At 41.9% G+C, this 27,103-nt stretch overlaps 1 protein-coding gene across 1 annotated transcript; it reads right to left on the bottom strand.

Annotated features, from left to right (window-relative positions):
* Window positions 1-239: 239 nt before the first annotated feature.
* On the bottom strand, window positions 240-25,835 carry LY86 (lymphocyte antigen 86; the record flags this gene model as incomplete). The annotated part of the gene is made up of 5 exons (XM_081996373.1): window positions 240-335; window positions 3,241-3,293; window positions 10,297-10,425; window positions 11,905-11,991; window positions 25,715-25,835. 5 exons carry the CDS (start codon window positions 25,833-25,835, stop codon window positions 240-242), a joined length of 486 nt encoding a protein of 161 aa, XP_081852499.1.
* Between the last annotated feature and the right edge of the window lie 1,268 nt (window positions 25,836-27,103).

Genomic DNA, 27,103 nt, shown 5'->3' with positions numbered 1-27,103 from the left:
GATACTTTCTACTTGAACCTGTATATATTAGAAGCAAAAAGTGGGCTACAGTGTGCATTTAGAGATAAAATTACCACTAGAGGGTCTAGTGACTTCTTGAAAATAGTGAATTATAAAGAGGAATATCATCAGAACCACTGTGTGGGGGTTATTTCCTTCAGAATCATTGTAGCATGCAAGCAGCTCGCTTGGCTTGAATAGCTTTGGTAGTCTGTAGCTTTCATGAAATGGGTTTGTTGCTAATAATAATCTAAATAATTTTTCACGGTAAAATCAGCACAAGCAACAGTTGCATGATCTTCATTAGTCAGCTTTGCTGAGATAGTGTAATCTCCCTGTATGAAACAAACACAAAGCAAGAGATTAGCCCATCAGTAGTATGTAACTGCTTCTGTTTCTATGAGGGAGTACTCTTCCTAGAAACGGAATAACACTTTTCTCATCAAGTTCCTCCAAAACTTTTCCTATCCAAATGTTTCAGAACTGGTAAAGGACTTGCCCATATTTTCTGCCAAAATACTCTCATCAGGGATATCAATGCTGACAGCACAAGTTCAAAATTAAAACAGTGGAAGGGGAACAAAATGTTTTGATGCATAAAAATTCCTTTCAAATCTGTGTAACTTCTCATGTTTCTTATGAGCAAGCACAATATGGCCTGTGTGGTTTAGTAACTAGAAGGGGAAGAGGTGCTCAGTTGTCTGGCACTTCTCTTCCTTGGTTCTTGTTCAGTGCCTACACAGTTATCAATATGAATTTTTATAAAAGCTCTTGTGATGACTTTCTATATAATAAAACAAGAGGTAGTTTCATTTCAAACTATATAGTTAAAACTACTCAACTTGGGCTTTGAGGAGAACTCATGTCATTGTGGTGCAAAAAATCTCAACCTTAAAAGAAGCCATGGCTTTTATGCATTAGTCAAAACTGTTCTCTCCAGACACCTGGAGAAGAAGCACCGAGCAGGGGAGATGACAAGGCTCATTAACAGATTTGGAGGAAGAGGTAAACTAGACTTCATTCACTCTAGATTGCTGGCACTGCAGCATTTCTTTCTGTTTTTCTGGAGTGTGGACGGGAGCAAAACCTGGGGTAGGGAGAACTTGGCAGCAGTGTCCTCCTGGCTTTGAATCATAGAAAGCTCTTGCCCTGCTCAGAACTCTTCTGGTTGTGGAGTGGGAGACACGGCTAGAATGAGTCGGGTGTCTTAGCATTTGCCTTTTACCATGGGATTTCTAAAGCAGCAACTGGCCTGTGTCCTCACAGAGAGGTTCAAGTTAAGTATAACATCCAAATTCAGAGAGGCCTAATGGCAATGTACTCATGAGCATAGAGCTTTGTTGTAATTGCTGTGCAGACTGTGCAAATGTCCTTTGGGCTGCTCAGATGAGGCTATTCTTTGTAATGAGCAGAAGACGATTGCTGTGTGGAATAACCCCTTATTGCTGTCATGGAAGGATGGTGTTATTTGCCTGACTGATTAATAAAAAAGGCTTCCTATTCCTTTTCTCAAAGTATGTTAATTCTTCAAAAGCTTATAGTTTCATTCATGGAAGGGAGTTTATAATAAATCATTTCCATGGCTTGTTAGTGATTAGATTTTTTTCTTCCTCTAGAATAATTTTTTGCTTATCGGTAAAAACTCTTATTAAAAGAGGATTGTGAACAGTCTTAGAATTTCTGGCTCCAAATTTAGCTAATATGCCCAGAACTAGAAACATCTACCAGTAAAACTCTTGGGCTTCCTCTTATTCTAAAGACCTATTTTCCAGTTTGTAGTAAAGGCCTTAGACATAAGTGTCCTCGGTATGTTAGTAAAGCTGCTCCTAGAGCAGGATGCTGACTGATACGAGCTTGGGCACTCCAGTGTGAGAGATCAAAAGGCATTGCTCAACACAGCATCTCTAGGTGTAGCCTTTAGGGAAGCAGGCTGGTAAGGGTGGGATAACAGGCTGCATATGGGGGCCCAGCTCCCTGTGTGAAAGCCTTGGAAAAATGAAAGTTGTGGTTGCTGCCATCACCAAGGGACGACTGAGACATGAAACAGTAGCTGTTATGGAGGTTTGATCCTCCCAGAAGCCAGCTATCCTTGTTATCACCTCTGCAGGTCTTGGCAAGCCTAGCTCTCTAGGACTCATATCTTTGTGCTGTATCCCTATTCTGATCCTGTCATTTTTCCTGTATCTGGACCAGTCCAGTGCTGAGCAGGCCCCAGACCTCATCTTTCAGGTTCTGACATAGGTTTTAGGTCTGCTGCTGAAGAACGGAGAGCTTATACTGTGCTTCTCTGTGAGTAAATCTAAGGAGTGTTTGACCACCTGAACTGTGTGCTTTTGCAGTGGTGACTGATCCTTTCTTCACCACATTCTCCATGATTCTCCATCACCAGATGCCTTGATGATCCTGATCTTGCCTTCACCCCTTAAGTCCAGTCTTTGTGTATGTGGCTAAAAATCCTTTGTTATTTACTGGTCAAATATAGCTTCATGTTGTGCTCAGTTCAGAAGGCACTATGGTGCGTTCAGCACTTGAGACCTGTCTTGCTTTGCAATGTGATGTGGTTGACCTGCTAGAAGGAGACTTAGCTGAATGCAGAGAAGGCTGCTTGTAAAGGCCATCTGTAATGGAAGACTATGAAATTCACAGCAGTGCCTAGAGGTGCCTGTTTTCTCACCTTTCTAAGAAATTATTTTCTTATTTTAAGGCTCCAGAAGTCCAGAGAAAATGTTCTTGGCCCAATAAGTTGTACTTTCAGTTGCAACCTAGAAGACCTCTGTATATGTACAGTGGAACACATACAACTGCAATAGTTATCTAAATTGCCTTTATAGCCAGTGAGGATGAATGAGCTGCTTCAAACTGTCCAGCCCACTAAGCAATGAGCTGAATTGCAGCTTTGGTCTCTCGGGAGCCCCTTGGAGCTGCTTCTTTTCTTGCTATTTTAAGAGTATTAGAGAGAGAGCCTACTGAATAACTGTATGGCTGCACGACTTAGTGCTGGTAGAGGGGATGTGCTGTCCTAAGAAAACCTGGATCAATCTCTGGATAATGGTGGCTCTCTAATGCTTTAAGCAAAGCCACTTAATTTCATATGGAAAAGGATTAGTCATGTAAACACTATCAGATCCTGTGTGCCAGCTGGGGGAGCTTGGAATACACTGATGTGATTGCTGGCAGTCCTCTGACCATACTTCATCCAGACAGCCCTTCTACTTAGGAGCACAGCTGTGACCAACTTACCTGTGGGATTTCTTTGATTCCCAGTGTGACTGGTCCCTCATAGTAGAGGTGTTCTGAAAAGCAAAAATGGTGATGGGTGGTTAGACATACAGCACATGTAGGAAACAAGCAGCTGATTGTAGATGCTTTTCTGTGATAGCACTTCAAAGTGCTCCAGTGACAAGTGTTATGGAACTGCAAAGTGCTCTATACACAGTCTTGCAACAGCCCTCCTGAGAGAAATGTCAGGATGTGTACTGCCTTCTGGGGAGAGCAGGGCAGAGCCTGGGCTCAAGGAGGACCTGCAGTCCCTGTCTGAATGGAGGAGGGGGGCATGGCTTTGCACAACTGGGTGGGTGTTCCTATGTCAGCAGGCATCCTGCAAATGGGGAAATGAAAAGGGAGGGGGATTGCCAACACAAGTCCTTTAGCATGATCTATTAAACACCTGCAGCTGCAATAGTTGAACTATACTCTTTTGGTAACTTTAAGGAAATCCAGTCTGAGCTGAGTGTTTCTGTAGGTGTGGACTTCTGACTGCTTGCTGAACATGACCTTAAAGTAGTAAGAACATGTCTACCTCACTGACGAGGGAGCATTCACCAAGAAGTTACATGATGTGCTAAAGCCATCACAAGCTGTGCTGGTGACTGGAATAAAGCTCAGGAGTTCCACCTCCCAATCTTCATCTCCCTAATTGTAAGGCATGCTTGTTTTTTGCTGTTGATGAAAGGGCAACTTTGGCATTAATGGACAGAATTAGGAAGCTGTTCTGCAGTTCCTCCTACTTTTTCATAGCTTACTGGGCCAAATTATTCAGACTTGACTGAAAATAAAACTTATAGATGTTTTGGTATTTCAGAATTTCTTGCACAACTTGCCCTGCAGAAGTTGTGGAAAAGTCTAAGAACTGTTTAAGGATTCTCTTTTGTAGGTGTCATGAAATATTCTTTACTGTGACAGTGACAGAGGAGTAAGTGTTTAATCATATTTATATGAGTATGTGCTGGCATCTTGATGCTTGTCATTTCTAGAGAGTTGTTTTAGTCCAGTCTTATTGTGCTGGTTTAAACTGCTTCTTGTGAAATGTTGGACAAAAGGTTTGTAAGCATGTTTATGCTGTATGGTCCATGCCACCATGCAGTGGGTATCTGACTTGGAAAAGAGTCAATAGAAGGTCTTCCCAACATATGCTATGAAATGTTAGTCAATGCCTTGTAACAAACTTAGATGAAAGTATCAGGATGATAAGATGAACTAGGAAAAGAGTAGGAGAAACCAGAGATGTTGCCAATGTTCTACACCTTTGCCTTAATGGGGAACTTAAACATGATGCCCTGATGATCCTGGGAGGTGGAGAAGATGCAGGACTTCTCAGTGTTTCCCTGAAAAATCTAATACCAAACCAGAACAGAATAAGTATGTTTTGGCTTCTCAAACTGATCAACCATGCTGCAGCACTCATACTGTACTCATGCCCCTCTGCATCTCTGGCTATTTCACCCAGACACCAAGAAGTCTTTTCCTTTTCAAAGAACAGCCACTATTGCTGCTTGCTTCTGTGCATGAAGCAAGAGCCCTGGAGTCTGACACATCTCTGGAAAGCGGTGACTCAAGATTTTTAAAAATACAGTACAGCCCACTTCTCAGTTCACAACTTCACTAGAGTCTAAATGGGAGCTAAAGGCACTGCAGACTGCGTGACTGGGGTGATGAGTGACTCTCTTGGGACTTGAGCTGTATGTGTGTTGATGTGTGCTAAACAGTATTGTGAGCTGCCCCTTCACAGTTGTGTGGACCATGCAATGGTGTGGCTCATGGTTTGAGTGTCCTTTCATTCAGTGGAGAGCCTTGTTTGACTGTCTCTCCTTTAGTCAATTCTGAGTCTAGCAAATCTTGGATGGCAGCAGAAGAGTGGAAAGGAAACTGGGCTGTAAACAATCAGCCTTCCCCAAAGTTCTTCTCCACAGGGACATGGAAAGTCCCCTTGGATCACATGGCTTGTTAGGGTCTCACCTAGGCTCTTGGAAAGACATCCAGAATCTAAACATAGAGATGCAGCATTCAAGCTCTGCAAAGCCTGTATTTTAAAATGAAGTAGGAGTCATCAGGCCATAAATTTGCTTCTGAAATTATGGCAATGCTAATCTCTCCTTCAGTGTAGGTAGAAGCTATTTTTTTTCCCCCCACTTTGCTGTGACAAAGTAATGATTACATCAGAGCTAGATGAATGCAGTCTGAGATTCTACCTCAGCCCTCTCAGAAGTTTTCCTTGATGGCTCTGGCAGGTGGTAGCTACATCTTTGCTCAGTAATCAATGGAGTCACTCTCATGAGCTGTACTATCTTTTAGGGATCCTCCAACTGTGGAGTAAGGTGCTGTGTGTCCAGTTTGAGGTTCACATTTACTGCTTTATGCTTCAGTATTGCCCTTTAGCTTTTTCTAACCATGGGTCTTGCAGTGTTTCACAGTTATTAATCATATGGAACTACTGGAGAGAGTCCAGTGGAGGGCCACTGATATGATTAAGGGACTGGAACATCTCTCCAATGAGGAGAGGCTGAGGGGGCTGGGACTGTTCAGCCTAGAGAACAGAAAGATTAGGGGAGAGCACATCAATATGTACAAATACCTGAAGGGAGGGTGTAAAGATGATGGAGCCAGGTTCTTTCCAGTGGTTCCCAATGACAGGACAAAAGGCAGTGGGCACAAACTGAAATGCAAGAGGCTCCTCCTGAATATCAGGAAAGACTATTGCGAGTGTGACTGAGCACTGGCAGAGGCTGCCCAGAGAGCTTGTGGAGTCTGCATTCTTGGATATATTTGAAAACCCTGGTGGCCCTGCTTGAGTAGGTGGGAGTTAGACTGAATGACCTTCAGAGGTCCTTTCCAACCTCAGCCATTCTGTGGTTCTGTAACCAGGCCTCTAGTTACAACTTTCCTTGCTTCAACAATGCAGGGCAGGGGCGAGGAGGACTATGCTGCTTTGGTAGTATGTCCTGATAGGAAAGCAAGGGCAGCTTTCATTTTCAGCTAGTTGAGACCTGCCAGGAAATAATATGGATCCATAGATCTGCTGAATTTTATCATTCATATTCACTTTGGACCATGGCAACCTCCTCAGTGCCTATACTGGCTGGATCAGGTTTTTCAAAACCCATTCAATGTTCCTTTCACATGAGGATTTCTGCTATAATTCCAGAAATGTAAACATCCTCCAAGGCTTTAAGGACTATAGTTTATCACAGCATCCTTCATATACTCATACATTTTTCTCCATATATTCATACATTTTTACATTCCTCCATTGAAAGAGGATGAACACATCTGCTGCAGTAAGTGTAACTGTTGCAAACACTGAGCCTAGCTCATAGAAAGAATTCTGTGGTCTTTTTAGTGCAAGCCCAGATGTAGTTACAAAAAATGTATGAACATTGTGAACAGCATAAATCATGAGTGCATTTTTCCAATTAAAAATTCCCCTATGTCTTTATTGCTTTGTTGGTAAGTTATAGTATCTGTCAAGCATGCTGGCATCACATCACATCAGTGATGTGCCTTCAGTCCACTTTCTGCTTTCAACCCTTTTTCTTAAAGTCTTAACTGAAGGTGACTTCAGTAGAGCACCCTAGAAAACATTTCTAATGTGCTACTGATTCAATGTGATGATAGTGTATTTGTTGTAGTACCTTTTCACTGTTGCTGCTACCAAAAGCAACTTAGTCCTTTTTCCTGCCATTGAGCAGGCCTCTAGTAGCTTCCAGTCTGAAGCAGAGCTTTCAAATGTGTAAGCAAGAACTTCTTGAAGATTATTTCAAGTTACTAGTTATCATTTATCGTGAAGATGCCTCTCATTCCTGACAAAACACCTATAATGAAATTCTCACTCCTCTTTCTCAAATCTTCCTTGCACTGAAAATCTTTAAACGTTCTCACACTCTTGTACTATATAAAGGCCCTGTACATCTGCACCCACCTCTTCCTTTTTATATGTTTTAAATCTCTTTAGGACTTAAATACTCCATATTGGAGTTCTTCTAGGACATGATCTTGTACCCAGGCAACTGACAACTTCTGTGAGTTTTAGGGATGCAGGAATGATCTGAATAACTGCCAGCTATGAGATATATCCTTGAGTGAGAAAAATGTGTATAAATACATAGATGGGTGAAAAACATCCACTCTTTATTGGGGAGGAAATAGTGAGATGAAGGGGTTAAGCAAGATGGCATTGCCTATCAGCCCAAAGACCTAGCTTTGTGGTGTAGCTGCTTTCTTAAACATGTACCTAAACTCTTGGTGTGATACCCAGTTCTGTAATTCATGTTATGTTCTCTACTTTTATTCACAAATACTTTTTAGAAACTTGCTCACTGTAACACCTACTGAAAGAGGCAATAATGTAAAGAATGGAGGCCCGAAGCAAGAGGGGTTTCCTCTATGATTTGGGAGTGTGCACAAGGAATCGTGCAAGTGCTGTGATGGTGTCTTTATCACTTGGGCCTGAAAGAAAACTTGTGGACTTGCGGAGGGTGTAACTATATTTTGTCAAGAAGCTTTGTTTAAGCCTGCAAGCTATGGTTGGCACATTGCTAAATATTACCCTGGTAGGTCCTTTTCTCTAATTTTAGTGATTGTATTGGGAAATCTGTTAAATCTTATGTAACTCTTTTCTTTGGAGGAAACAGGGAATAACCAGCGCTTTCTACTAAAAAGAGGAAGAGCTGAGTTTGTTATGCCACAAAGAATTTAGCAGTTTTGTTGTTATTGTTCTTAAGTGGACAATGGCCCATTTCCTTGCAGCCTTTGAGCTAACAACTTCACAACAGGCATATAGCTCAAAGAAAAAGACCTTGTAATCCTATTTAGGAATCCCAAGTGAGCAGTGCCAGATGTGACCTTTGCTTAACGTAAAGAGTAAATACTATATGATAATAACGAACATGAAACCTCCAACTATAGTAAGTATCCTGAAGTATTTCCAGTCATAGCAAAACTGTAGCATTATAGGAGAGGAAAAAAAAAGAAAACAACCCCAAACACCCAGGACTTTGCCACATCCGGCTCTTGTAAGCCCACTCACACGAATGAGTGGACAAACAAAGCCTGTAGCAGAACTACCTTCTGTCTCATTTTGGGAGAGGGAGGAAAAGGCAATTTTTTGCCTTCTTGTGGAAGGCAAGCAAATTCTGTGTGGAACTATATTTAAACTCCAGTCAGGTGTGGCCAGATGTTGGAAATGTTGCCTGTACAACAGGGAAAAAAAGGGATGAAAAGCTTCAGTTGAAAGGTCTATTTGCTCCTCTGTACCTTTGCTAGGCTGCATGCTTGTCCATTGACATCATCATCCTTTCTGCATAGGTATTAGGTCAGATTTACAGCTGTGCTACTATGATGAATTATGGCTGTGCTGAATTGCTTCAAATTGGTCTTCAGCTCAGTTATGTATCCTAAAACATGGCTTAGAATCAAATGTCAACTAATTAAGAAATACCACATTTTCAGTTTGAACCTTAGTCTGAAAAAGTTCACTTCCTTCCCACTGTGATTTAACTAAAAAAACCCAGCTACTGAACAAGAAGGTGCATATTAGAAAGTGTGTGGCAGAGGTCCTTGCACTAACTTAGGGATGTTTCTAAATGAAGATATATAGTATTATTTAAACAACGAACTATATTTTTATATCGTAATGTATTTCAATTAGTAGAAACAATGATATGTCAGTTTAAGATTAAGGGACTTGGAAACCCCAGGAGGTTTTGGCTTTGGCTTCATGTATAAGTAGCAGTTTGTGCTCAGCTCAGGACTGACTCTACTTCTCCTTAATGTATTCTCTAAAGGATGTTATTTAGTACTTTATCAGAATAAGATAATTTCTCAGTAGGTCTACGGGTGTGTTCCCCCCGCCTTGTAATTCAATACACAATTGAAGAAACCTCTGAATTTTTTTTATCTATCTGGCTTACTGCATGAGCAACCAGTTATGTAAATCCTGTATTTCTCTATTACTCTTTGTGATATTTCTACGCTGTGTGAAATGTCTTAGTAATTTTTCAGGGGTGTCTTAGCAGTAGTGCTGTGCATGGTCTTTAAACTCATGGCCCTTTAACATTAATTATTGCAGCATTATCAGGATGAGGATGCAAGTGAACGGAAGGAAAGCAGAGCTGCTGAAACTAACTGGTGTTCTAACAACTCTGAAACTTCCCTGCAGCTCTACCTGTTTGTTTTAAAATCATCCTAAAGAGATTATCATGACGTAAGAGGGATTTCAAAATAACTGTTTAAGATATGTGGATATGACAGTCCAGAGACATGACCATAGCTCTTCTGGATATACCATGGCTAGCTTTGTACTACCTGGCCTGGGTTGTGGCAGAAGGGACCTTGAGGTGCCCAGGCTTACCTGGGACCAAAGATGCCTGGTTTCTGGGGGCAGCCAATGCCACTATAAACCAACTAGTGCAAGTCTGCACCAGGTAGTAGTTTGACTGGCATGAATTGAAATAATCTGACTGCTGCATAGGCATGTGTTAAGCAGAAACAAGATGCAAAACATAGATGGTATCAAATAGTATCTTGGTCCAAATATCCTTATTCAAGCATAATTCCTCTTAAAGTGAATTAAGAACTGCCTTTAAGGACCGGAAGTGTTACTTGCTTACTAGTGAAGAACATATTCAGAACGGCTTGTTTTGTTTGCTCAGGCATCTCTTTTACAGAACTAGCCTTTATTTTTATCATACTTCTTGCTCACATGACAACCACGTGGCTATAAATAGGGCTTATGAACCTCTCTGCTGTTGGATGGGGTCACATTGCTACAGTTGTTCTTTTATGGACTTGAAATCCCATGTGTGTGCAATATTCTGTGACTAAAAGAAAAACAAGCAAACGGAAAAAAGCAGGCTCTGAAATTAAAATGCCTCTGTCCTACTGTGTTTCTGTCATCCATTAACATGCTGTTGAAGTAAACAGAACATTACAATGTATTGGTATGTTCAACAGCACAGTGGGTGTGTATCCTGCTTGGAGTATTCAGTAGCCATCAAACATGTAGAGTGCTACCTAAATTACCTCCTTTCTTTTTTCCACAGAAAATAAGCTTAGAATGACCAGGCTCACAAAGTGTGTCCGAGTACGTTAAGACAGTCTTCCCATTTATGATCAGGTCAATCTTGACGTACAGTTCCTTGATGCTGTGTCCTACACAAAAAGCAGAAGGAGAGCTCAGAGAAAGTGCAAGGATAAATGGGCTTATTGCTTTATTTTTAAAAAGATTCCATTTTATTCCACTGCTGTTTAAGACATTGAATGGTGTCTTCACTGACAACTCCTGATACATAGAAATCCGTGCTTCAGGAACAGTTCTCTAAGCCCTTTAAGGTATATAACAGGGGACATAATAGCATATATCTTTATTATTAAATAAACTATGCCTGTGACCATTCTCTGAGGCCAGCTGGCATAGTAAAACTTGTGTCCATACATCTAAACTTTCTTTCCTACTGTCTGTAGAAGAAGGACCATATCCAATGAAAGGAAGAAGGACCATATTCCTGGGAGCAGCCTGCGGCCTGTACCTGCTGCCTGGGAGAATGGTAGCTGAGCTGAGCCAAATCTGTGAATGAAAATTCAGAGCAGCTTGGCAGAGCTGGGAGGTTGCCTGCTTGTGCCTGGCTTGCTAACATGGATACAGCCAGTGAGGCTACTGGATTTAGAGGGGGGTCCTGTACTACATTGTTGGAAAAGTGTTTGTAAATGCCTTTAAAGTGATTTTGCAGGCTTGTTTAACTTTACAACCACCTGAAAACTGATGGTCGCCAGGCAAAAGGGCAGCACGTCTCATAGGAGGGAGACCTTTTGCATGCAAGGGAGCATTCCCAAGTCCTAAAAGACACTTGTCACACAAAGTTATTTTCAGCACCAGAGTATACAGCAGCACTCTCATATTTATGCTCTGGTAGTAGAGGTTCTAGGTGAGCTTGGGGCCAACAGTGTTGCAAGAATGTGACTTTCCTGTGCAAGGATCACAAAGCAGGCACCCAGTCCATTAGCTCAAATGCAGTTCTGCTTTTGACCTTTTATTGCTGATCAGTCAAGTTCTGAAGGGTATAATTTCACCTAGCACAGGTGGTGAGCTGATGGCATGACTGTTGCCTCAGGCTAGCACTTCCCCAGCATGTTTCTCTGCATGCCCAGGAGGGGAAGACTCCCCCACCTTGCTCTGTGGGAGTCCCTTCAGTCTCCTTACCTGCAAGGGTCAGCCTTGGCAATTTGGCGAGCACTGCTGGTGCTGACACAAGAATGAGAGTGCTGTAGCTGTCTTATTCAACAAGACTCTCCCCAGAAGACTTAGCTGTGAAGACAAACTCTAGAGCAGCCCCCACCTTGGCTATCCATATGTACGAATGAAGGGTATGAGAATGAATATGAATCACATTCATATGAATGAATGAGAAGAATAGGGGCTGAGGGCTGGTATGACCTGCTTAGGAGGGCATACATAGTCTGAGGCCAAGCTGGTAACAGAACTGATGTTTCTGTAGCCCCACATAGGTTTTGAAATTTCTCAGAAATGAAGCCCACTCATACTTTACAGGAGGTTGTCACCCTTGCTTACCTAATACCAGCACTCACACATGAACTACTTTTTCTCATGCCATAAACTGGTAATTCACTTACTTAGGACCATCGCAGCTCTGATATTAAAGGTGTGGGTTGTGATATCAGAACAATGGTCAATGCTGAAAGCAAAGTCTTGCTGGAGATCTGTTTGGAGACAGAAAGCAGTGGGTAACAAGTTGTATTTTTAATGATACTGTATAGAAGAAACAATAAAATATAGCAGTGTTATAAAAAACAGATTATATATTCCTTAAAAATTCTCAAAGATGTGCTCAAAGAGCCCATATGCTGTGTTTAATAGCTACTTCTGTCCTTCCTGCCCCTTCAGACTGAAGCACATTCAGATGATAGCCTATATGCGGCTAAAACCTCCCGTGTGGGGAAATGAGCTGAGTTCAGGAAAAGCAAGTTCCCCACAGTGGTGGGTAGTCAATACTTGCTCAACAGTGAAGTCTTAGCACAGCTGCTCTTCCCAGCCTCTGTGCATTGCCATTCCTTCTTCAGCACTGATGAGCAATTGGTTATGATGATGGGTTTTAAATCAATTTGTATCACAAGATGGCTTTGCGAGGCTTATTGGGAAACTGAATCCTGAAGTGGAATGAAAAGTCCAAAAATTAAAATAGTGTAACTGAGATCCTGCAGTATTTCATATTTCATGAGATCCATGCAGTATTTCCACCATCATGTGGTATTTCTAACCCAGGAAATATGCTATATTTCTCCCTTTCTGGGAGTCTTTAACAGAGCTGGGGTCAAAGGGAGGCCTACAGCTGATGACTGACATTAACGTGGCTCTTACCAGTTCCTACAGTAGCCCTTTCTCTACATCAAGCTGCAAAACTCTTGTATAAACATAATTGCTTTTTCCCAACTTCCACCTTCTTCCTTGCTAGCCTCCACAAGACTGTGCTATGCCTGAAGGCTTGCCAAAGTGTCACTCTGGTGACAGCCAGGAGCAACAACTGACAGGTCAGCTGCCACAGCAAACAGTACATGCAAGTGTTTTCTGGAGTGGTGGCTGAAGGTGAAACATTTGGCCAGTTTGGAAATAGATCATCTTATGCCTAAAGCAGGCCTTGAGGCTTAGTTTTTTTCCTTGTGGTGGCCTTCCAGCCAGCCTGTGCATCGAACATCCTTCTCTGTCGCAACCAGAGAAGCGACCGTGACATGTGCAGAAGCAGCCGTAGGCTCCCCAGTTTACACAGAGCTGGTGGTGACAAAATACAGGCTTGGGAATTGAATTCTGTTTCTAAGTTACTATTGCTTGAGGTAATCATCTCACTGAACTGAAAATAACAGGTTGGGAGAATTTTCCTTTGCTGTGGTGAAACTGGAGTCATGAATGTCCTCTGTGAGGCTGAGCTAGCATCTCCATAGTCTGACCCTGTTTTTGCAGCAGTGCCCCACAGCTGTAGCAGCTGGCAGGGAGCAAGCCTGGGTGACCAAAGCCTGAGTGCTTAGAGGGGAGCATGAAATGAAAAACGTGTGGATGTGGCACTTCAGGACATGGTTTAGGAAACATGATGGCGCTGGATTAATAGTTGGACTTGATGATCTTGAAAGTCCTTTCCAACCTAGTGATTCTGTGAAAGTGCTGGGAGGAGCTGGCGGGCTCTGACTAAGCCAGGCTCTGCAAGCACACAGATTGTCAGTCTGGTCCAAAAAGAACTCCCAAGTCCTGGTAAATTAAAATAACTGTTTAAAGGAGGGAGGTAAAAGGCATAGGTATTTCCCACAGCTCTGTGTCCCTGTGCTGGATTTTGTCCTCTGCACTGCTAAAGCAGTCTCTGCAGTTGTGTGATCTCTTCAGGACAAAGTTAGTGCCTGGAGCTGTTGATTGTCTCAAGGGTGACAAGAGTCAGGGGGTTGTCTTTCCTCCCTTTCTATATTCCTGTCAGTTTTTGCTTTGTTATTGCAGCTTCAGAAGCTGTTGTAATCGAGTAGGAGAGCAGTTTCCTGCTCTAGCCAGAAAGCACATCAAACTTCTCTTTTCTCCAGGACCGTTATGCCTGCTTCCCCTCTGGTCTCTCCCACCTCTCAGGGCTTGGTTTCTGCTTTCCTCTCGAGTTCTGCAAGAACCACTCTTGTTTCTCTTTTGTGTGTGGTGTGATGGCAAGGTTCAGTAAGCAGCTGCTCAGATTCAGAGCAACTTGGGTATTGATGCTCACAAACAGTGCTGGTTGTCAAATGACTGAAATTATCTGCTCTGTAATTTCCAGAGGGAGCTATGGTCAAAAATGACACTGCAACATATACGATGCTCTTCTCTTTGTGAAAATACTAGGCTGTGCTTTAGTCAACAAATTAAATCATGGTATTATGGATAGAAGTTGAATTTTTAGTTCAAAATTTCTCATCAATAACTGTTTTGTTGGAAAGGGGATGTTCATGAAACCAAGCTTCTCTGGAAAGCATGGGCTTTTTATAATGAACCTGACCTCGGTGGTGTTTTAGTTTGGATGTCTCTTGCATGTTTGTTTTTTTTTTTCCTGTGGGTTGATTCATGGTGCATTGTAGCCATTGGTGTCTTCTACTGCACAGCTAGTGATGCAGCATAGGACTCTGGTGTATCCAGAGAAGTGTTGTCTGGTCCCCAGAGAAGAAGTGAGTGTGTAAGCACTCACATGAGAAATTCCAGCAAAATTTGTGAATCACAGCACTTGGATTTTGTGTTGTTACTCTATTGCTGAGAAATGTAAGCTTTTCCACTGGCAAAAGACACCCTAATTAATTTTATGACCATCTCCCTGTGGAAATTCAGGCTATGATTTTGCAATCCAGCATTGTAGATAGTCTAGTGTATGTGGGGGCCTCCTGTTGAAATAAATTGAAAGCATGGCTGTATTGCTAAAGCTATGGTGCCAGCGAGTCTGGATTCCAAAACGTGTAGGCAGAACGGTTGCTGCTAAAAGGAAATTAAAGAAAATAGAAGGTTTTAACCATTTGATAAGTGAAGATGTGTGTGAATTCATCTGTGCACTATGAACTAAGGTGGTGTACCATACCCCTCTTCCTTTAAATATTGAGGAGTCCCTCATGTGGCAAAGGCAACTTGAGGCAATTGCCATTTTTGTGTTTCATCTCAGATGCACAACTGTGAGTCACTGTGTGTCTCTTATGGAAGTTTAATACTTATTGTTCCTTGTTTGCCTCAATCTGAAGTGAGCTGGTTAGACTGAAAAAAATACATGTTATGTCTTTCACATGTGCAGAGCAGTAGCATTTACCGTTAAATGTCTAAAATACGTGGGGCTGCCCTTCAGCCTTCCACTTCCCTGCAACATTTTATAGTGCACAGTACTGTATGTTCCCAGACTTCCCTCCACCCACTCCCTTCAATCTGCTGCTTCTTCCATAATTAAAGCTAGAAACTCTTTGACTGGTTGCAGAGTTTTGCTTTTCCAGTTCAGCTTTGATATATTACCAACACTTAAAATGTTGATGGAAACTTTGCAAACACATTGAGGTTTATCAGTGAAAATCTGCTTATTAGGGGGGTGGGAAAGGCATTTTTTTCCATCTCTATCTAGTGAGACGGGCTTGGGCTGCAACATATTTACAGCTAGCATGAAGGTGCCTGGGAACAGGATCTTGGCTGAAGTTCCTCTGTAGACAGTTCTAAACCTTTCAGGCAACTGCTCTGAGAAAGAGGCTTTTGTAAACAATTAATTCACTGTAAGATCTCTTAGACCTATTATTTGAACTTGATGCTGTAGTTAATGCTGATCTCTCAACTGCATCTAGCACTGAAAGTACCACTCACACTGAAGACTGGATTCTGTAGCACAATCCTGCTTTGTGAGAGGTAAATTTGGGATGCACTTGGCATCTTGCCACTGATCACTCCTTACATGGTGTAGGTCCCTCTGACCCCATGCATCCCACCTCCCATTTTACCCCTACCCAAGTACCCTAGTGGAGACTTATTGCTGTATTGGCTTGGTATGTGATTTTTCCTTGCATACAACCTGTAGTGGCACCATAGTGAAAGATTTCAGCCTGGCCTACTATTGTGAGAAGACTGAGGAGAGGTGTGTAGTACAGCCTAGAAGCTCAGATGAGTTCCTGAACTTTTCTTCTTAGAGTTTCTTTCCCTGCTCTTGTTCTTGGTAGAAGGTTCATAGGTAAATTAGATCAGATATGTTTATAGTGGTGTATCTGGAAGTATTCAAAAAACATGTAGATGTGGTGCTTCGGGACATGGTTTAGGGGGCATGGTGGCGTTGGGTTAATGGTTGAACTTGATGATCTTGAAGGTCCTTTCCAACCTTAGTGATTCTGTGATCTATGTGACCCTCCTGGCTGCAAGCGTTGTACCTTTGATGGAGGAGACTACCCTAGTAACAGGGACAACAGATGGGAACACACTTTCATGCCTTAGTTGCTGTAGTTGTGGGGCCACCAGCTCACATTCCTGCTGAACATGGGTGTGCACCAAGCCTCAGGGCCATGAGCTGGGGCTGTTCTTGCATCCCACAGCCTCCTGTGCTCTGGGAGGTGGTGTCCAGCAGGAAGATGAAGCAGACAGCCAGGAATGATCTTTTGCTAACCCACTATGGCTATGTCCTTCAGAGCCTGAGCTGCTAGATGACTAACTGGGCATTACAGAAACTGCATAGCCAGATGGGAAGCACCTGTTATAGGAATTTTGGGCTGGTGTACAACAGTCTCTGTCTCTTATTCGTCTCTTTCCCTTCCCCCATCTTGATAACTATCCTCTACTGGCTTTACTCTCATCTGAATCTGCTCTAAAATCACATTGTTTCCATACGAGCATGAAAATCGGTGTTATGAGTGAATAGTAGCAAGTAGGCAAGCTTTTCTTGTAAAAAGTCCACATCTATAAGTCTTGTAGCAGTGAGAAGACTCTCCAAATTGGTAAGCTTTGGGTGTTTCAAAATAACACTTTTAGGACCAGGTAAGGCACAGGGTTGAATGGAATGACATAGCTGCACTTGGCTAGGGTCATACAAGGACAGACTGGTGCTAGAGGATCTGGAAATTAGCACAAGCGAGAAACACTTAGTAATTACCCAACACTCATCACCTTCAAAGCTCTTAATAAAATTAAATCATTAGTTCCTTACAACATTCAAGGTGATGAAAGGAGAAGGAAAGAATGAGGAACTGTTTGGTATCTCAGACTTCATGTATTCACTCAACATTTTCCTTTAATGTCTATTTAAATAAATTAACCTGAAAGCTCAAGGTTATATTTGACACTGGAATCTACTTATAAGGCACTGAGGAAGAAGCATCAGGTGAATTAGCAGCTCTCCAGTTGTGCATCTAGATTTCCCCGAGCACCTTCCATTTTATGAACTTCTCTTTGGGCCAGCCTTCACTGCATGCCAATGCCATGTCCAGACATGGCTGGGAGGAGCAGACTGACCCTTTGTTCAGAGGAGAGCAGACTAAATCATGAAACTCATGTTGGCTGTGTGTAGTTTATCATGAGGATGCTTCATCCCGATATGCTCACTTCAGACATGACCAGCTCTGGGCTTTCACCTAGTTTGGACAGGTACTCTGGCCTCCTTTGCAGAAGTCATGGTATATTTTATTTCCTGTACCTTTCTGGCTTGCTTATGCAACATGGAGGTGAAGGAATAGGGAAGATTACAGTTCATGTATCCTTAATGTCCTGGGGGTACAGACTGTGTGAATTCCCCTTTGCAAAGAGGGCTATCAACTTCTTGTCTCTGAGGCCTGCTTAAACCTGAAGCTCTTGGAGATGGCTGGTGGAGCTGCTTCCTTTTATGATAAAACTTATATGGCTGTAGAGGGAAGCCTGAAGATTTGGTATCAGTGTAATCTATAAACTAAAAAACCCCATAACACCAGTAAGTGAAACTTAAAATATGGCTTAAAAAGTGTTTATGCAATATTTAAATAATTTCCACTCCTCTCAACAATACTGAACACTGGTAATGTTCAAAGAGCAGTTATATACTGCTTGGTTAGATTAAGGCATAGGCATTACTGGCTGATATTTATGGCCTTAGTTTTGGAGCAAGGTGATTCATGTCTTATTAAATTAGTCTAAATAAAGGATGAAGACTTTGTCTCTTGCTATTTCAAATAAAACTCATTGCTGATTATAACTGATGTCTGAAATTGCAAATATTCAGAAACAGTAACTCAGAAGGCTGGTAGCTTCTCCAAATGTGCTGCTGGGGCACAGACTGCAATAGTAGCAGCATTTGGGGTGTGAGGAAAGGATGTGAGATGGAGGGGTCAGCCTGTGAGCAAAGGGCTTGAAGCAGGGCAGGTGGAGAAGAGAGGAAGAGATTTGCCTAGTACCAAGCTGCCACCTGTGGCCATGGAGCTGCTGGTGGCCTGGATGAGGAGCTGTGTGATGAGCTGGAGGGAAGCCCTGGTAAAGACAGCAGGTGTGAGGGGCTCCCTGCAGCTGGAGGGCTGTGTTTGGGGATGGAGGTGTCACCAGCATGCATAAAGTAGCCTTGCCAAAGACTTGACCTGAGTCTCCCTGCCATTTCTTGCCTGAATCTTGACAATAGGCTTGTTGGAACTGTTTGCCAGGGCTCGAGGGGAGGCCCAGTGTCTGAATGTTCATGGAGACTTTGCTTGCTTTTGCCAGCGGTGGTATTTGGAAAGGGGTTTTTCTGTGCTTTGTGTGGTATGACAAAGCTTTGTCTAAGCCTGTTTGAGAAGACAAAGCTGAAAGATGCCAACTTTGAGTGATAGCACATACAGATCTGTATTTGATAATCCTGATTTGTCCTAGTTAGCTTGAGAGAGAAAGGGAGGCAGGGCAGGCTTCAGCAACAGCAGTGTAACAAGAAAATACTGCATTAATTTGGGCCCAGCAGCGAATGTATGAGAGAGAAAGTCTTTGTTCTTCTGTTCTGTTGGTAAGAAAACACCATGAGTAAGATGCCTAGAGTAACTGCCTCTATTCCTAATAAGATCTCTCTCTTCTTTCTTCATGTGTGGTTTTTTTATTGTTCTTTATGCTACTTTACTTGAGATGGAGATCTCTGGACATCAGTGCTTGCCAGTATGACTGGGGATTCACAACAGACTTGCAGACTTGTGTCAAAAATAGAACCAAACATTACTAGAAACTGCCCTGCTGTTAGACACATGCCATGCTCTGGGATAGCAGGCTTTACCGCTGATTATACAGAACAGTAATCAGCAGCATATAAATGGGCTAAATGTTCCCATTTTCCCAGGATGGGCTGAAATCCACTGCAGGAGCATGGCAGTAAGCTATAATTGGAATGGCATGCTCCCCCTGCTGAGGAAACTAGCTGGGTTCCAGCCTGCCCAATCACTGCTAGATCATTTGACAGAAGCCATCTATCTTCAGGTGAAGAGGAAACTGGTGCACTGAATTAATTTGTGGTAGCTTTCAAGATCCTAGCTTTTGGCAACTGGAAGCTCTCCTGAGTCTAAAAGCAGCATCTGGGACAGATCAAAGGTTTTGGATTTGGTATGTGGTGGTTCTGTACAGGGTATTTGGACCTTTTGTCCCTGATGGCCACTGTTCCTCCCTAGTTTTAGGTTGCCATAAGCCTCCTTGAAGTTGGTGCAGTGATATCCAACACACAATAATGCTGAAGTCCTTTTTGCATTTTTGTGAGGTGTGTTAAGTTTTCTTAGATTATTCTGGATATTTTTGCTGGTGGATGTTAAATTGCTGCAAGAACCTCATCTCCTGCCTCTATTTTCTTTGGTAAACTGTGAGCATTGTAGGGTCCAGAGCTATTTTGGGGCCTTGATGACGGCTCTAGATGACATGATGTGGCAATGTCAAGAAAGCCTAGCAATGCTTCATATGCTTACACAGAAAGCTTTACACTGGAGCACTTATGAGCAACTGTGTTTTTTTCTTGCTCCTGACTTTATGCAGTGAATGTGCTTTTTGAATGCTTCTACTTTATGAAATACAGGAACTAATCTCAAATTTTTATCAAACTCTTAATATAGCTGTGATTCACCTGTCTAGTATATTAGACTGCTCCCTCCATAAAGACTCAAACTCAGCATGCAGCAGCAAATGACAGTTCTGCCTTGCCCACAGTACCACATGACTGTAATGCAATATACAGGTTTCTAGGTATGTCTTTCCTATTCATTTCCAAAGGGAAGGATACGCTTTCCTATGGCTTGCCTTGCTGGCTTTTACCCTCCTGCCCGTGATGACTCAGTAACTCAGTGGCTGCAAAAGCTGAAGACATAGCAAAAGTCAATAGGTGGAAAATGTGTCTACCAGTTTAGGTTTAGCAGCTGGAGATAAGCAGGAGGGGCTGTCACACATAAACAACTCTCTTTTGCAGTTCGGTGATGCTGGACCTCCATTGATTTAGTGAAGAATTGGGTACTGTGAGGAAACCTCTGAGAACTAAATTAGATGAGAAAATTTAAAGTGTGGTGGGAAAAGTTCAGCTGAGGTTAATTCTCTCCACTGCTAGTCTCAGTGAAAGCATTAATATTGATTTTGCTAAATAGTTCAAAGTCTAGATGCTGAATCTAATGTTTTTGCCAGAGTACCTTGGAGGTATGAAATGGTCTCCTGCTCCTCCTTACCATTTACGTTGAAAAATTACTAAATACTCTCCCCTCTCTGAAAGAAGAGGTAAAATGAAATCAGAACCACCTTAAGAGATCACATAAGAAAGGAAGGTTTTAATCCTGTCTAATGAAGTGGAGAATGAAGTAGATGAGGTAGTTTTAATTAATGGAGGGACCAAAATTTTAAAAGAAGATTTGCATCTGCGCTCATATCTATGCTACCTTGATTCTGATGATAGCTTCAGTTTGTTAGGATCTGGTGCCAGAAATATGCATGTCAACATCTGGCCTTCCCTCTGGAATAAGTAAGCTATACCAGATGAGTATAGCAGCAAGGTTATGACACTATAGATGACTTGGACAGAGCAAACAAACAAAAATGTTGTCAAATGAAATTCTTAAGTTCTTTGATTGTTTGCCCATTAGCGATCTATGGAACAAAAGATCAGAGGGGACTTGGTGTCGTGTGGCTTTAAATAATTTAGAAGCAGAAGCAATTGCTGGAGACTGCTTGAGGGAAATAAATAAGTCCAAGAGAAGCATCTGGCTCAATGTGTCTGCCAAAAAACCAAAGAATAATGGTAAAAGAAGGTTCTTTTTCCAAGTGTCTAGAAGAACATTTGCCTTGAACATGCATGAGGTGAGAATTTTTTGCAGACTGTTCTTTGCCAGCTGAAGCTAACGGATTACTTGCATCCTTTAACTAAAGGATTTAAGTGTGTCCAGGGAGGAAAAAGGACTAGTAACATCGTTTGACATAAAAACCAAAGTGATGTGCTGTAAAATTAGTGCTGCAATGATGATAATTTAGCAGGATTATTTACAAGTTGGTATTGCTGATTGAGCAGGGATGGGTGTTACTGGTCTATTTCTAAAAAAAGGAAAAAGAGGATTTTAAGAGAAATAGTGTGTTTGATCTCTTGGTATGTAGGACAAAGGATATGATGGGCTGACTGTGTGAGGGGGGAACCTAGTAAGACTGAACCTGTTCAGCATGGGTAGACAAATCATAAGAAAATTGTAATCTAACCAGTCTCTGTCTCCTCTTCATTTTTTTTTTTCTTTAAGCACTGAAAGGTTCTCTCAAAGTAGAGTTTAAAAGGAGGGTGTCTATACTGCACTATTTGACTAGAGAAGGGTCTACACCAGAATAACCCTGCTGACTTCAATGGGCTGTTTTAATGGACATCCAAATCTGAGCTCACAAGTTTAAAGAAAAGCCATACAAATGAGTTTCTCTGTCTGTAAATGCAATCCAGTGCAAGCTTGTACTGAAGTGGGCAGGGCTGCTCTCTCCTACTGTACCAATGTAGGGCAGGAAAAAGCTTTATAGAAATGACCCTGCTTGAAATGTGATGCAGAGCTATGAAAGCAGTCACAGAGCTCAGTGGACATAAGTTCAGACTGACTTTGCTCTGTGTAGGAAGAGGCATTGGCATGTAAAAATAATTCTCTAGATGACTGGAGGTCCCTGCTTATTTGTCTGGTAAAAGACCTTAATTAAAGCAAATGGTTACCCATATCCCTAAATATGTTTTATTATTTTAAAATCTGTAGATACGCAGATGTAAAACTTGTAAAGGGTGCAACCAGATTCATATTTAGGTTCCGGAGGTTGAAATGAATACTGATTGATTGTTCCTTCTCCTGAAACTTCAGCTAATGGCTATTAAGCTTGCTTCAGATGAAAAAAGAGAAAAAGCAAGTCAAGTCAGATGTGAATTGGGAAATGTGTTTGATAGTAAAAAATAAAAAAATCCATGTGCTCTGAACAGTGTTTTGTAAAGCCTAGGGAATATTTCTTAAGATGTCATCTTCAAATACTATCGCTTTGATTCTCCTGAAGATCTCCCTGAAATTCCCTGTTATTCACTCCCATGCACAGAAAACAAAGTCCTTAATGGTTGATGCTGTCCAGACCCTTTCTAAGAACCTTCTGCCTTATCAGTAACCTCTTCTGCACTGTCAAGAAATCTAGTTTCAAGCAGCAAGCAGCTCTGAAATCTCCCAGGTCCTAATCTAAATGTAGCACTTTATTAATCACTGAGCATACGGGTCTGGGTTTGCTAGTTGAAACAAAAACAGGCATTCTGAAACACTGATTTGTTGACATAGGCCCAACTAACATTTCAAGAAAGCTGTAAAAATAGTTGGAAATTGTTTTTCATGTGTCTACAAGGGCAATCACCCACTTTACGCTATGAAGTGGGCCCCATTTGAACACTACCTTGTAAGAATGTTTTCATGACAAATTAAGACAATTAGGATTATATAAATAGTCTAAAAGCAGGTGCTGGTAGATGTGTTGAGGAGTTATATTTTGTAGTCTCCGACTGTATTGCACTTTGCACTTTCAGGTGGATGCCTGATACAAATAGCACTGGAATCTGCTCGGGGCACTTTGCTACCATTGCTTTCCTGCCTTTCCCTTCCCAGACAATTGCCTTTTAAAATGTAGCTGCAAAGATCAAAAGTATTATTACTGTAAAAATCACTGAAATTAAAAGGGATAGGAATCAGCCATTTGTGTAGCAGGTTCTTTTCATGTCTCTGCATAGACTTGCCAAATACGGTTCTCTTTTCTCAGTTGGAGATGTTAACCTGTGCTGCTTTTATCTCGGGATCCCTGCCCAGGTTTCTAAAGTGATTTGTGGTCATTTAAGATCTTCCTTCATTTTTGTCACTTGTTCCTGGGAGGAAGAGTGGCACTGATGGGAAATGTCTTGCTATTTATAGACTGTCTCGGTGTTATGTCTCCTGCGGTTATATAGAGGAGGCAGCATACTGCCTATTTACTTTACTTTTAGACCACCTGTCTCTCAGCCTGAGTTTCTCACCATGGACTTGCTGCTGAGAATTTTTTTCTGATTTCTTTTAGATAACTCTTTTTTTTTTAACAAGTATATTATATTGATCACTAGGATCTTGTCTAGCCTTTTCTTTTGATCCATGCCTTAGGGTCCTGGCTACTGAACATGTAGTCTGATGTGGCTGGGTGAGAACGGGGATCCTTTCTATAGGATCCAGAACATGGAGTGAGACTGGGGGCTTGATGTATGCCTGTATCTTACCCATTAAAGATGTAGGATAACATCCTAGAGTTTATAGTAGCAACAATAGAGGTGAAATCCTGACCCTCTTGAAGCCAACAGGGAATCCTTTACACAAGATTTCATATTGGGCATCTCGCTGTGGACACTGTATCCCAAAAATATGTCATCCTCTGGCATCTTCAGTGGAGCAGGAAATACCATGGGGATTTCTCAGGCTGGAAGGACATGTGGGGCAGTCTTCCCCTGGAATATCTAAAGAGTATGGGCAGTTGCTTAGCATTCACTCTGTGCTTGCTGACATTACAAAGTTGTCATGAGAAGGTTTGTTGGGAAAGGGTCTTGTCAAACCTGAGCACTAGCATGTCTGTTCTCTCCTGGGTGAGAACAATTGGTGGGACACAGCTAAAGAACAAAGTTCTGTTCTGCCCATCTAGTTGTGGTTTACAGTGAAATTAAGTGGGGACAAAGCATCCCCTCGCCTGAAAGGGTGATCAGCACCTTTGGCACTGTTGTGAGCTTGCCAGTGAGGTCAGTAAGAGCAGTGCCTTCTCTGAAGGGAATGTAGACTAATGTATTCAGATTTATCCTCCACATCTGTAGATTTTTGGGCTGAACCCAAACCACTTTATATTTTTCTGCTTTGTGCAAGCTACCAGCTGGGTCAGCTTGAGATGCAGATGGTGCATCCTGGTCTGATGCTACTGGTGAGGTAGCCTCTGGAAAAAGGCAGGACAGAACACTGTGACAACAGCTGTGAGTGTGGCTGCAACTGAATCTGCTGGAGCTGTAAGGAAGCAAGGAATTGGCCTTCAAACAAGGAATCTGATTTAATTCTTGCATTGTTTCCATGTTTATGTAATCTTCTCATCTCCCATAGTTGTGCCTGGGAGAACAGAAAACCACTATCAGTGTTGGGACCTGATCTGAATGATCTCTGGCTTGTGCTTTTTAAGCTGTGAATTCCTCCTAAATGATTGTACCTCTTACCTTTCTGTGCATGGCAAACCAAAATGTAAGTGACACGTAAGTTCTGAACAAATGCATTTTGTTAGCTAGGCCAGTGGTGTGCATAGTAAGAAGCAATGCCTGACTGACATGTGCCCAGCAGACAAATTTCATCATAATTTGAATTGACTCAAACTGTAGCCTGTGCCTCTGTGTCAAGGCATCTCATGCTAACTGAGACCTGTTGAGGGAACAGAATTAACTTATACAATGAATTCTTATGAAAATAAAGGTAATGCCAAAGCTTGTACTCAATATCTAATTAAATATTTTCCTAATGCAGTATACCTATTTATAATATGTGAAACCTGACTTTAGTCTCCTGGGAGCAGGCCAGTAAAGAATAGCATTAAAAATACTTATTTATTTCTCTTGTCCCTTACTGGCTTTATTTTAATGGATCTGCAAAACTGCATGAAAGCTACAGGGGAAAAGAAGCCCCCCCGGAAACTCTTTGTATCAGGATGAATTGGGAAAACAAACTCTAGGGTGCTTGTTTGCCATGAATCGCTTTTCACGTCACATGTGGAAAATGAATGAGGCATCTGTGAATCTAATTCCCTTTGTCTCAGTTGTAAAGCCTATCAGCACAATAGGAGAGGCACAAGGCCAACAAGGCAAGAGGTAGAAAGAGGCACCATTCAGTGAATTCATTTTTCAGTCATTCCAATGCCACTTGCTCCTTGTATCTGTAGATTTAAAGAACAAACAAACCCTACGGTCCTTGGGAAATGCCTCTGTTAAGTGCTGCTGCTGAAGTCTCACTAAGCATGGTGGCAACGGCAGAGAACAGCAATACTTCCCACTGTCACACCAGGTCCCTTGTCACTCCAAGTGAGAGGACAGAAATCACATCACCACAGCCTTTGCAACACATTAGGATAATGGATCAGTGCATTGAAGAGTCTGTGTTGTCCCGGGGTTAAAAAAGATAAAGATCTAGGGTCTTCCTCTTTTTTAACCTAGCTTCAAGATAAAAAAAATCTTAGTAATTTCTTTCATGCTGAACTGGATTTTTGACAGCTCTTTATTCTGAATTAGGTTACATTCTTTCCTCTTTATTATCTCCTATCTAAATACAGTTAGATTTGTATGTGTCAACTAAACCAGCTATATTTGAAAGACTAAAAATATTCTAGCTGCAAAACCCAGCGCTGGCTTGGGAGTTTAACTCTTCCATCCACTGCCTGGCTATATGCCTCTCACTGCATAAGAACAACTTTGTTGCCCAGCTAAAAGGAAAATGGAATTTTTAAAAATCTCACCACAGCTTTTGTAATGTATTTCCAAGTTGTCCTCTTTGCAGACTGTGTGCGTAGGCCATCCTGTGCTGGCATTGGTGTAGAGCAGGACTAAGATGATAACAAGAACATTTGGTGTCTTCATGGTGGTGGTGGTAGTTCACAGGATTACTTCTCTGTCTCTTGCTAACCCTCTTGTGGAGGGAGGTGTTGCTTTCTCCAAGGGAGACAGGAGTTACTACATTCGTGCCTGCGGAAGGGTTAAGTGAGCCAATGCAGCTTTAGCTTACCACAGCGTGGTATAAACAAGAGGCTAGTCAGAATTGGAGGGTGCTATTTCTGTGTGCTTAGACTTCTGCTTTCTGCTTCATGTTAGTTTAAACTAATGATAAATGAGCTAACCGCACCTACTCACTGCACAGCATAACCCTGCCCGGGTGCCTGCTGGAACAACGTAGCAAATGGTTTAGTTTTTCTCTTGCTGACAGTTTCTTCTTGCAAAGTCATAGCATTTGGGTCAAGACTTCAGACAGGCTTATTTAGCCCTTCTGGCTGCAAAACATTGTGATCCAAACAGTCCCATCTTAATCACGCAAAGTCTGACAACATTTTGCAAGTGGGACAGTTTGGTTTCTATGTTCTTCTTAGTAACAAATCTGTCTGCTAGAGGGAAGGGAGGTGAGTCTGATAAAGCTGACACCAAATAAGCAAGTCTTGAAACTTCTAGAAATTAATCCTTTCTGCTTGACTATGTTAAATACTGTGTTTACGTTCATTTTGTTCAATGGTTCTTAGAAATGTTCTATTTAACAGTATACCAAATCAGGTAAACCTAGACTTAATTTTTTCCTTCTGTCTTCCTGGTTATTTAACTGCCCACTGGTGACACTGTGCATTTATTATCCACACTAGCTTTTTTTAAAGCTGTGCTTTATGCAGAAATTAGTGGCTCTTGCAGATGGCAGAGAATGATCAGTAAGGAAAGGAGGGAGGGTTGCTTTGTGTCCAGTAACCTTCTCTGATTCAGTTTAAGATCCAGGGTTGGAATACGATTTCAAACCAGAGTTGCCAAAAAGGTCTTTCCTGGACAGAGCACCAACTGGAGAAAAGGTACAAGCTAAATTCAACCCTAAAGCAGATGTTTGCAGTAGTCTTCTCTAAGCTGGAGACAAGAAGAAATTGTCTCTGTAGCATGACAAAGCTGGATAAAAGATCACTTTTGGCCATCTCAGTGTTTCTTGCTCTGAAGGCAGTTTCATTTGCTCTTCCACTAAGTAAAGTTGAAGAGGGGAAAGCCTATGTACTTTAGTAGACAGGAGAGCACCTAACAAGATAATGATGAAATAATGCTAAACAGTAGAGTTGTTCCTCAGGCAAAACCCTGGCCTGAATGAAGGTAATAAGAGTAATCCC

This window comes from Phaethon aethereus, assembly GCF_964289735.1.
Source record: "Phaethon aethereus genome assembly, chromosome: 2".
In the NCBI taxonomy this organism is placed as follows: Eukaryota; Metazoa; Chordata; class Aves; order Phaethontiformes; family Phaethontidae; genus Phaethon; species Phaethon aethereus.
The sequence above is the reverse complement of the archived record's forward strand: the minus strand, read 5'-3'. Positions and strand labels throughout refer to the sequence as shown.